Source organism: Echiichthys vipera (assembly GCF_963691815.1).
Source record: "Echiichthys vipera genome assembly, chromosome: 16".
Classification (NCBI taxonomy): Eukaryota; Metazoa; Chordata; class Actinopteri; order Perciformes; family Trachinidae; genus Echiichthys; species Echiichthys vipera.
The window spans coordinates 14,484,487-14,497,324 of record NC_139841.1 but is presented as its reverse complement, the minus strand read 5'-3'; the positions used below and the strand labels follow the sequence as shown (position 1 = coordinate 14,497,324).

General features: G+C 40.6%; 1 protein-coding gene across 1 annotated transcript in view; it reads right to left on the bottom strand.

The window, feature by feature from the left end:
• The window catches only part of LOC310958500 (transmembrane protein 132C), a gene marked incomplete at both ends in the record, with an annotated part of 153,092 nt that extends 141,890 nt beyond the window's left edge, over positions 1-11,202 (bottom strand). The window contains one exon of the mRNA XM_083929472.1: positions 11,136-11,202. Within this exon, the coding sequence (XP_083785598.1) occupies positions 11,136-11,202 (67 nt within the window). The remainder of the gene's footprint in view (positions 1-11,135) is intronic.
• Between the last annotated feature and the right edge of the window lie 1,636 nt (positions 11,203-12,838).

Below are 12,838 nucleotides of genomic sequence, written 5' to 3'. Positions count from 1 at the left end.
TTTGAAGTGATTACAGTTGCAAGAAGGTGGATGAATTTCTGCTTTGCATTAGTAGCCTTTGACGTGATTTGATAGTTACTGTTAAAGGTCCCATATTGTGCTCATTTTCAGGATCATACTTTTATTTAGGGTTTCTTCTAGAACATTTTTACATGCTTCAGTAAACACGTTATTTTTCTCATATTGTCCGTCTGAATAAACCTGTATTCACCCTCCGTCTTAAGCTCCTGCAAGAGAGTGAATAAGCTTATTAATCCTGTTACTTTATAGCATCTGACATAAGACAGGGCGCTGCTCGTAATAATCATTCATTCCTAGATATTATACAGTTTTGCCTGCAAAAATTGTGCTGTTTATTTTTCTTTTAAATTTTCCAATGTCTGGTTTTTTTCTATTTGTTTATTCAGCTTTGCTCTTTGATGGATGAAACTGGAACATGTAAGAAAAAAAAAACATTTAATGAAGAGGGAACGAAAAAGGTGGAGATGAAAGTGGGGGAGAAAGATTATCAAGATGTGAAGGTGAGGGGGAGGATGATGGGTGGGGAGAGGAGGAAGAAGAAAGGGTATGAGAAAGGAGAATATGAGAGAATTTCGATGAAGACGGACAACATTTCTGATAACTGTGAATCTGATTACAGATTTGATTTTTGGCAGGCTGTGACAAAATCAAGAATCCGACACTTTGTATGCCAATACACACACACACTCTCAAACTGTTGGTGCTCAAAAACAGATTTTTCTCATTTCGTCATGACATCTGTTCCACTGCTGCACAGATTACAATTTTCTCACCTAATAGGGCCTACCAACTGGCCACATAACTAGAAATTGACCAATAACAGTTCATTAAGGCTGCTAACAATTTTGAGCTCAGGTCTAGCCTGAAGCCAACAGATCGATCAATATCAGGGTCTCATTCTCCTGGCCAATGTCTCACCCAAACAAGTAAACTATACATACATACAGCCACTGAAAAGCAATCCACACAAGAAACTCTACCTGGCCCTATTGTTCCTACACACATTTATATACAGTTGTAATGTCTTGAAGCAACTGCGTACTGTGCATAGTTTGCACATTAACATATAGAATACAAACCGTCAGTGCTCTAGTTGGCATTGCCTATCAGAAGTTACATGCACAACTGCACATTTCTGATAATCTGAAGCAAATATTACACAATTATTACGTCTAAAAGGTGCCCGAGGCTATTCTAATCTATTTATCACTATGGTTGAAGTGTTTGGAGCCTCACTTGGCTTACTGTGTGAAAGTATTAACACATACGGATATAGGTTTTGGAAGATAGAAGTCCTATTGCTAATGCTTTTTTTTTTTATTATTGGCTGGAGCTCTCAGCGATGTTTACCTCTCTTGAGGCACTGTTGCTGAAAATTGGTAAGGGAATTGAGTCTTGGTTTGGGAACCATATTCCTAAAGGTGTGGAATAGCTTCCCCCTCAGGTTTCAATTCTGAAATGTCTACCAAGTTTGAAATTAAAATTCAGCTTTCTGTGTGTGGAGGTTTATTTTTCTTATTTTGCTGTTGTGCTGTAGGCTGAACCCTCTGCACATTTTTTTCTCATAACCTAACATCTGATGAACCAGACGGTAACACAATTAATGAAAAACAGCTCTTAACCAGAACTCGAACAAACCAGGCAATAATGAGACAGATAGATAAAGAGAGAGAGCCCCACAGAGAAAAGTTGCGTACCGTGGCTGTGGAAACCTACAGAGACAGATTTCCAGAAAGTGCCGCCCATCAGGAACATTTCCACCACTATCAATCATGTTTGGAAAAAAGAAAACACTAAGGCAATATCTTCCTGCTCTGACCTGGACAACACCAGAAAACTCTCCTATCACTACTGTCATCTCTTCCTCTGTACCAGTGGCATTCACACACGTGACCAAAAAAATTAGAGAACTCTCCTCAACAATACAAGAAAAGAAAAATGTAATTGGCTTTCTCGGACAACTTATTGCAAAACTTCCTCACCACTCTTCCGTAAAGTGATGCAGTGCGAGGCCATCTCAGCAGGGTGCTGAAGCCCCAGCGACAGACTTGTAAGAAAGGAGAGCACGTACTGTACCTCAACTGTCTTGTGGGACCAAAGCTGGTGAAGCGAGATAAATATTTGATCTCTCTCTGTCAATCTTTCATACAGGAAGTGACAAAAAATGCTGTTAACATTCTTTCTACGCTCAGATTGTATAGGCCCTTTTTCATTTCCCTCTGATTTGCTGGGAGTGTTCTGTTAGTTATGCTAATTGTCTCCAGACCTCCCACAGAGTGTGATCCTTTCCCAGTTGGATGGCTATGAAGTTGTTTGCCCAAGCAGATGAGTCTGTGTGTGCCTGAGTGCCTGTGTGTGTGTGCCTGAGTGCCTGTGTGTGTGTGTGTGTGTGTGTGTGTGTGTGTGTGTGTGTGTCTGTGTGTGTGTGTGTGTGTGTTTACAGTGCACAGCCACAATGTGTCACAAAAGCTTTACTGATGCTGCACACGTGCGCTTGTGTGTGATTATGTGTGTCGGGGTGCATCAGCACGGATCTTCATGCGCCAGCCATGGTTGGGCGCGCTGTATTCCCAGTTCTTCAAACACTCAGGAAGGAAAGCAGGGCAATGTTTCATCTTATTGCTGTCATATATCGATTATTCTTATTTACATCCTTTCCGCCTTTGATCCTATTAGTAAAGCAAAATCTGTGGGAAAAGAACGACACTTTTCACATTTTTTCCCCCAGTGGATTACATCCTATAGATTTCTTGGAAAGCAAATGACCATGTCGTATGACTGAAGGAATAGTTAAGGAGTAAAATCCCCTCATTTGTCATGCTGTCTAAAGCCCACGCCTTTCTGAATTCTCAGGTTTAACTCAGTGTGTGCCTCAGTATTTTCAAGTGAGTTGAGGAGCCCCAGACTTGCCTGGCCGTTTTCAGTCATCCTCATGGCTGCACGTGTCTGCTAGTAAAATTCTCTAGTTACCTGTATTCTGCTTGGCATAGATTCAGCTGCCTGTTTGGTTTCCTCAAGTTGTTGACATTATCAAAGAACTAACCTGAGCTGTCAGATGGTTTGTTACACAGAACCAAACTCACGCAAGAACGGGCCTCAGGTTGGATTCGTATCCAGGCCAGGTTAGTACGATAGCGTATGAAAAGTTCTGCACAAACATTCGTATGATATCTTATGTGAACAAAAGCTGACCGGAAGTCAACTATGAGATGCGACGGCCAGGAAGTGGACCTCGACTGTTGCTTTTGGTTTTCCTTAGGTTTAGAAACAGAAACTACTGTTATGTTGCCGGTTTTAGCCAACAATAGTAGACAGTTAGGTTTAGAAACCATTGGTTAGGATTAGAAAAAAAATGGTGGGGTTTGGTTTAGTACGTCAGCGGGAAACAGATCCCACTTGCCCTGAAAGTCCTGTGTTTTGGGACCCATCCAACACCCCAACGTGCCTGAACAAGAGATTCTGTGACTTATACAACATCTCCTGCTTTCAATACATGGATACACACATAATAAATATATTGACTACACCCAAATAACAGTGCCTTGATTTCTACAGTTATAAACACTTGGAATACACAAACAATATGTGGAAGATGCACAAATTACTGCACATTACTTTTCGTTGCTATGTGTACAAAATGCATGGCAACATACCATCTAGCGTAACCATTCCCACACCCATATGCAGCGCGGGGAGCAATTTGTGTTCAGTGTCTTGCCCATGCAGACCGGAGGAGCTGGGGATCGAACCACCGCTCTCTCGAATGGAGGACCACCCACTCTGCAACTGACCCACAGCCGCACATTGGCAACGCTACCACGGTGACAAAATAAAGGTATTTGTTGAAGTGCCCTGGTTATTGAAAAAAACATGCTAGTACAGCAGTGGTATAGTCACAGCTGATATTCTGTCAAATTCTGGACAATAAATCAAGTATTAATAACGTGTTCTCTAATTTCGATCCCTAGTGTAACTACCATGCAAAATACCCAAAACCACAAGTGTGGTAGTTCCCATTACAGTACTTGTCTTTAGGACCACATTTTGCCATTATGACACACACAGACTCACAAGGTGAAAACTATACCAATGCCACTGGCTTGTAAAAACAAAGTGCACCATTATGCCTGTAATTTGAATTCCCTGCACAGAGAAAAGTGCTGGACTGTAACTTGTACTGTACAATCCCTGTGGAACATCAAAGTAATTTCCTGTCAATCACTTAGCCTGCACAACTAATGACATCAGCTAATGCCATTTGCTAAGTAAGGGGGGAAACCCCTCACCATCCATTTCAGTTACTCTGAGCCACTGTTTATGACGGTCTTTGCTGATGAAACAGCCAAACTTTGTCTTTACCACAGACATAACGCAACAAAGGCCCACTTCTGATTGTATCAAATTGTACAGAATGGCGGTATAATGTGTGTTCTTGCTTGTATTTGAACTTCGGATGCTCAGAGCGTCTCTCCAAAAAAAAACTTGGGGTCTGCGGTGGATGAAAAGGGAAATTCAGCAGGGGACAAGACTTGCCTCAAATCCACTGAATGAATTACAAATTGTCAAAAAGGCATTTGGTGTCGGCACCTCTAAGAAGAGATGCTTATCTGGGTCATCCAGGCATAACATATAAACTGTATGCCTGTGCTCAAGTGAACTTATTTTCTGATTAATATTTCACTTAAGACTGATTGCAATAAAAAAGAAAAAAAGATTCCCCACATTTTCCCCCTCTGGCTTCAATACTTAATTTCCACAGTAACCATGGCAAGGCTTTTCAGATGAGCCTCATGCTGTCAGGGGAGAAAGCATTTCAACCCGACCCAGTCACCTAGAAATAACATTTATACTCTGCTAATTGCAGCAAATTTTTTTTTTGGCAGAACATTATACAATACAATGTCCTTTTTTTTTTTTTTTGTACTAACATTACGCGCAATCTTGTTAATGGCACTTTGGCTTCTTCTAAGTCAAAAAATGCTTCTACTGTTTCATTTTGGTCGGAGTGGTTTGTGACCCTCCTCCATGTATTAATGTACATTAATGTAACATTAACTTGATTCATATTTGATTAGCACCGCCAGTTCATGACCGAGTTCATGAGCACTCCTCGGTTTTGATTAGTTGTTTTCCTTTCAGACGCAGAGGAATCTTCCAGATCCCTAAGGATCACTTGGAGGAGGCAGAGGAACGTGACTTTCTCACTGATTATTTATCTCATGTACTGCTGTCAGGATATGACAGTTTGAGCAGACATGCCACCAAGTTATTTTTATGAGCATTACTATTATCCAAAATAAGATAGTAACACATGGAAGTCTAACATATAGCAAAACTATTTATTCAACACATTTACTCCAGTTTTCCTCCTCTTCTCTTCTTCTTTTTCTTCCCTGAGCACCAGAAGGCTTTGGTCTTTTTGAATTGATACAGTATATTTGAGGGTAACCAACCTGATATTAATCATATACGTTTCATGGTCAGTGAAAATAATAGTACAAATTTATAATCCTGCTGTGATTTTTTGATTATTTAAAAAAACTTAATCAAACAGAAGCATTATTGATATGCTTGTGAGAACAAACAATTAAATTACACTTGACGGTATGGCAGACTGTTGCGGTGTCCAAAAGGGGATGGGAAATGCTGGAGGTCAAAGGGTTAAAGGGAGCATGTAATACAATTTTCCACCATAATTAGCATGTATATGCAGTTGTTTTAAGATGCAGGAAAGCCTGAAAAAAAATAGGCAATAGACTCCTTTCCCATTGCCAGTAGACAAATATACCTATCTGGGTTTTTTTTTGTGTGTTATGTTTTACGTCACAAATGCGCCGGAAAACCAGGTAAAAAGTAGAAAGCAGCCTAAGGTCAGTGATAATGCAACCGTTGTTTTTTCAAACTAGATGCAGACTAATTTGGCGGAACACTGTCCAAGCACGGCTTGGGCTGAGACGGACAGAATTTGTGACCGTGCCGGAAAAGGGGCAACAATTGGCACATCCACCTGAGTGTCATGATTCCATTACTGCTGATTGGAGCTGGAGCCGCTAAATACCCGGAACTACTGCAGTGAATTGTCCTGGGAATGATTCCTGATTGTAACCTTTCCCACTAAATAAAAAAGACAGATTTTATGGGTTATTTTTATTTACAGTGGGAATCGGTACTTTGTTTAACCGGTGTTGAGATGTTGGGTTCCCTTTTGAGATATTTTAAGGTAGCCTCAATGTTATTTGTCGAATTGAAAAATAGAAACAGAATTCCGAATGTAATGCATCAAATAAACAAAATACAACAGTATTGTAAACCACAGGCTGCCTTAATACTACCAAAGCTGCCATATATACAGGCTCAATGTTGTTTCTATTTACTTCAGACTACAGTACATCGTAGCTTTTTGAAGCACACAAAAATGTTGGGTTAGTACTACAAATTTTACTCAACGCTGTTCTTTACATGACCTTTCACTTTATGACTTGTGTCTGTGTGTTATGACCCATATAATATGACATATGGCTCCCTGGTGCAGCGTTTCCCTCTGCTGCTCTCTGGAGCCTTGTGTAAAATTCTGTGTCATACGGAGCAAGCCAGTCTAATCTATCACTTGATAATACAGCATTTCATTCAGTGATAGTACATTTTTGCACTGGTTTGGCAAATTATTATTACATTTGGCTTTTGCTTTACAGACAAAATGTGTCTTTTCAGTGTGATAAACTTTGACTTTGCCTCTGGAAAGTCAAACGCTTCGTTCTGCTGTGGGAAAGACAATGTTGAAGAGATCAACTCAATTTTTGCGTCCTGGCCGAGGCCTCCAGTGACAGTATCCTAGGGCTCCAGTTTCTCAGCCTGTTTCGTCTTCCTTGAATATTATAACATTAAATAACCCAGGCCAGAATCCTAGGAATAAGGCTCATATTGAGACTCAGAATTCTGATGCAAGTAGTAGTTTGCCCTTCATGTAAAGAGGCAGAAAATTAGGGTGTGGATGTTGGGGTGCTGGGATAGCATGTAGCATGTTTGACTTTTATGCAGACCACCAGAGCTCACCTCCCACCACATCATCTTTACTAATCCTTACCATTCTTTCCCTGACCATGCAATTTACTTGCCTAACCCTAAGCATACCTTAACTGTAGTTTATTTGCCAGTACCACATTTTCCCTCTGACCTTAACCATATACTTGCCATGCTTAAGATGAATTATTTGAAAATTGTTAGTATTGGATGTAAAAATATTTGAGGGTTTGCAGAATGGTCCAAAAACAGTGTTCTTGTGTGGTAATAAGGTTTAATAAACAGTGGTTATATTAAGATCCTGTACTAATTACAACACTTTGGCTAAAGCCCATTTTCAACAACAGGGATTTCCCCCAGGGACTAGCAACTTACTGCTTTTCGACCACAGGGACCAGGGTCATAATTAAGTTCTGGGGACCACCATCCCTCTGCTTCAGGGCTTCTCAATTAATCAAATTTTATTTTCAGTGTCAAATACGATCTTGGCTTCGAACAATTACGAAAGCAAGATCATTGAGATAAAAGAATTGCTGTGCCACATTCCGTTTCACAATGTTGCTCTCGTTTCGTCTTGTCTTATAACTTAAGCACACTTTTTCCTTTTTTCAGCACTTTGGCCCATTTTCACTGCAGTTACTGAACTTGTTGAGTCATCCGTGCTGCCAGAGTACAGATAGAACCACTAGTCTTAGCTTCTGTTTTTGATAACTATATCATAAAACAACAACAAAAAAAAAACAAGAATTTTCTTCTACACACTCCTGCTTGTAATCCTGCTACTCACTCACATGGCATCATGTGGTGGTTAAAAACCTTTCTTCAATCTCCATATTAACTGCCTAAATACAAATACTACAGCCCTGTAAAACTCACTTCCATTGCAACATTCAGAACATATACTGAAATAAGGATGTTGTATCCGTTTTTTTACAAGCTCAATAAATGCATGATGTTTCCAAAGTCAATAAGTAATCGTGTTAAATAATTATGATCTCAATACGGAAAATAATATTGATTTTGATTCTTGCTATTATCGATCAGCCCTACAAGGAAGTACTCAAGTATCAATTTAGTATCGTTTTAGTAATTAAACTCTGCCATTTGTGCCGTAATAAACATGGCTGAACAGGTAGCTGTGGTCAGACATCTGAAATTTCAAGCTGTTCTCACATGCCTATGGCTACTGTGATTTTGGTTAGGTTTTGGCGTGAAGCGCGGTGCCCAGGAGGGGCACGGGCACAAGGGGACTTTCTGTGTCATTAAAACACTTAAAAAACCTCCTTAAAACGACCTGACTCTGTAGTTAAAGGTTAAAATGATGGTTACAATGTAAATGTATATTTAAAAAGAGATACAGGGTACCCTATTTCTTGCTAAATTGCTCCCTCTGTATGTCAGACATCCTTAGGTGCCATTCTATCATCTCATTTAAAAAAAAAGAAGAGTAAAATAAAAACATAAATGATTTTTTAAAACTGTGTGTACCCATGATAAATGTGCTATAATGTAGGTGCATGCATTTCAAACTATCAGATAATAAAATCACAATTTATAATCCAAACAATCAGTTCTGTGTGTGGTTGGGTGTCTGGGTGTCTGCGTGGGTGTCTGCGTGTGCATGCGTTGGTGTGTGTGCGCGTGTGTGTGTGTGTGTGTGTGTGTGTGTGTGTGTGTGTGTGTGTGTGTGTGTGTGTGTGTGTGTGTGTGTAAGAGGGAGAGAGAGAGAAACCAAGAGAGCTATTATTAAATTAAGACTGAATGTGTTTCAGTTTTGTAACTTTTCAACTTTCCATCCCAATCCACTCTGGCCGGGCCCACACATATACAAAAGAGCAGGCGAGCTCCAGGTGGAAATCCTCCCACTCTTGTCAAGCACGGTGCCCTTTATCCCAGGCATTGAAATATTTTTTTGAACAGGTGATGAAAACTACACGGTATGCAGACAATTATAGATGTATAGATAGATACTACTATATGCCTTTTTTATGTATACGACCTACCATAAGGTTGTTTAATGCATAAAGTTAATTTTGGGTTACCACATTCTGAGCCCAAAGTTAAGGGAATAATCCCTTTGATTGTTGTTGTATTAATTACATCATGAAGTTTTTGTAACAAATTCTGCAACTTATAAACGTTTGCTGAACTGGTAACTAGCCAATTGTTCACCCCTGAAACTTCCATCTGCCAGGATATATGGGGTATTTCTAAATGTCCTGATGGCCAGTTTGACAGTATGTGAGTGTGTGAATGTATCCTCTACAGTATGTGCCTGTCAGTGTGTGTGTCTCAAAGAGACAACCTAGAACCTTCTCGGTGAAAGCAATCAGATAGCTGGAGAGTTATAATATCCTCTGAGACTCTGCACACCAGGGGGTTGACTGACAGGATGGAATGTTTTTTTTTCCATCCTCTCCACTTTCACCTGGAGAGATTAAGTGACTGACTCTAACTGGTGAGATATGGATCAATCTTTGGTCTACAGTTCAACAGCAGTTGAACTGAATTGGGGTTCTGTGCAGGACTTCTTCTTGGCCAGGTTCAGTGTCACTGTGAGGTTGTCAGACTAAAGGCAAAGAGTCTTCTCCACCGCTGGTTGCCTGGTTATTATAAAGGAACTGCTATTTTACTTGAGGACAGTTCTTTGGCTCTTTACTTACAAATAAGTGCTTCAGATAATATGACTGAACTGGCTATTTTCAATCAGTCAAACAATCTGATTGCTTTTGTTGCTAATGGACCCAAGTTTAGCAAAGGTGCCCAGATCTCTCAGATCTTGCAAATTACATTTTTAAAGAGGTCTCATTTTTAGGTTCATTCTAATAGTTTAAGTTTCTACTAGAACATGTTTACATGCTTTAATGTTGAAAAAACAACAACATTATTTTTCTCATGCTGTCTGTGTGAATACACCTGTATCCATTTTAGCGCTTGTCTCTTTAAAGACGGACTGAAAAAGCCCAGTCTGCTCTGATTGGTCAGCATTTCCAGGTCTTCCACATCTGCACTCATGGCGTCTGCACCATCATTGCAACTGGAGAATGACTGAAACAGCACTTTCTATACTATACTATATATAGTATAGTTGTGACATCACAACTGTACAGAAGTCCTGACAGACCTTTTAAAGAGGAACCATTTCTGAATGCGGGCTATGTGCATTTCTCTATGGATTGATCGTTCTGATACTTTCAGAGTATTTACACTGCACCTTAACCTGCCTTATAAACAAAAAAAACATGGAAATCTCCCTGTTAACAATATGGCACCTTTAAATTAATGCGTCCATAGCCAAACAGAAGGACTGACAAAAATAAGTAATTTCCTAAAAATGCATACAGTAGACTAAGTATTTGTCTATCATCTAACGATGGCAAAGATATGCCTTCTGCTAGTCATAGCCAAATGTGTGTTTTTATGCCTTTGATTGGCAGCTAAACAGGAAGACTGGAAACACATTTTTCCTACCTATGCATTTTTTTGTAATCACAGCTCTGCATGAGGCCACACATTCTGGGAAAAAAACACACATGATACCCAAACGTCCACTCTCACAGGCAGATGCAGATTCGCATACACAAAAACTCACTTATAGATAGATTTCTCCCACACAGATTTATCCAAGTACAGAACTGCTCAAACTTAGCAAAAAAGATGCACTTCTTTTTTCTTTTTTTTCTGCCGGGTTGTGTCTGCAGCCTGCTGTTTTTCCTGGTGCTTTGCAGCAGGCTACCAACCTCACACACCGCATCCCATTTAAGTGCTGCTACAACACCCAAACCCACACACTGGAGGCAACTGTCACAGTTCATTCATGTTAATATAACAAGTAATTTTGTATTCTGCAACAGCAGCTTACAGCTAATTATATGTCTCATAAATCATATATATCCCCTTGGCTGAAAGGGAATAATTAGCATTTCATTAAATGTTCCAGACTGAATAAAATCACTCCATAAAGGTTGATGCATTTACAGTATTCTGTGACCATTACCTTCAATCTCCATAATTCTCGCTCGGGCATTATGAACGCAAGTGAACATTGGCATTAGCTGAGGCTCATCTGTGGGGGGGGGGGGGGGGGGTCTTACCTGTGCACAGGAGAAGCGCGGTGAGTCCCACGCACTGGAGCGGCCTCGTGTCTCGCCGTGGACTCATGTTTATTCGGGAGGGGAGGCGGAAGGGGTGGTGGGGGGGACGCCGCTGGATAACTCCCTCAGCAGAAAGCCGCAAAACTTTGCACACAATTTATCCTCTCTGAGCGGTTCTCCATTTCAAACAAAACAGCTGTATTCCGTGCGACACCACCTGCCATCACAGACACGAACGAGTTAGTATCATCTCCTAAAACACAGTAAATACAGCAGGGGCTAGAAGAGATGTCCACATTTCTCGACTTTAACTCCCGAAATCATGTCATGAATCAACTTCTCACATGCATCTTTTTTTTCTTTGTCTGATCTCATTCTACTCGGTAGCTACATGTTGATTTGAGGTTAACTTCCAGAGATAAAACAGGTGCCTTGGGGGTGCGTAAAACAAACCGTCTGTCACCAAATCTCGCCCTACAGCATCCAGGATGTTTAATATTTGACACGTGCGCTGAACGTGTCAGTTATTCTATTATTCACCTGTTTTTCTCTCTCTGGGCTTTGCACACTTGTAATACAACCGCTAGGTTATACAAAAATCAGCATACACGTCATAATAAGAAACAAGAATAAGTCTATGAAATGGATGGGTTTTTTTTGCTCTTACCATATTTCTCTCAATGCACAAGACACGGAGCCGTGGTCTCATTTACTACTGACATTAAAAACGCACCGTCTCTTCTTCTCAGGCTGAATATTTTTCATTAACGGCAGGAGCAAAAAAAAAAGAAGTCCTCAAAAATCTCTGTTGTCCAAAAGAGATCTCATGCCATGCGCAGCTGTTTGATTTCCTTCTTTTTTCCCATAGAGTGGTGGTGGATTGACAGCGATCCAAATCACCTGGAGAGGAACATGTACTGTGCGCACATGCGATATTTTGGCAAATAGTCCTCCAACTTTCCAGGCGATGGAGAGGCGTGCACAGATCAACGTGAAGTGGATCCAGGAGGAGCCATTAAAGCTCTGCACCCCGTGGCTGTGGACACGGAGAGTGCTGGTGCAGAAACTGAGAGGGGGGAACAGGACGCGCACTCCCGGGGGCTGGATTGGCAAATTAAGAGGTTTTGCGGGGCGTCACGTCAGCAAGAATTGTGACATCCAATTCCCGGTGCATATCACATGGGGATGGCGCCTTTTCTATAGTCTAAGATTAGAAAGCGGTTCCACACCGTATGTTTTTAGGAACAATTTCGGTTTAGTGTTGAAAATGAGCAAGGGACTGGGAATCTACAGGCAGACTTCAATCACGAGTTAAACAGTACAAAAACTTCATCAGGTTTATTCATAACATCCTGAAGCAGCATTTTTGTGACAGATTTACACAATCCTATAATAAAGAGAGACAGGAGCTCCCAGTCATATACGCTTCCATAATCCGGTGAATGTTCTCATTTGTCCAGGTCATCGTTATCCCCAAAGCAATTTCAGTCAAAAAAACAACTGGACTGGTTGTTTGTCTAGGAAGATGTTTCACCTCTCATCCAAGAGGCTTCATCAGTTCATGTACGCATCTGACCAGGCTGGGACTGGTCCAGGTACCTCCCATAATCCACAAAAAAAATAAAACTATGGTTTGCAATATGTAATGTGAGTGAGTCAAAGGCATTTCCATGGTTACATTGTTATAAACTCAGTGGTTATCA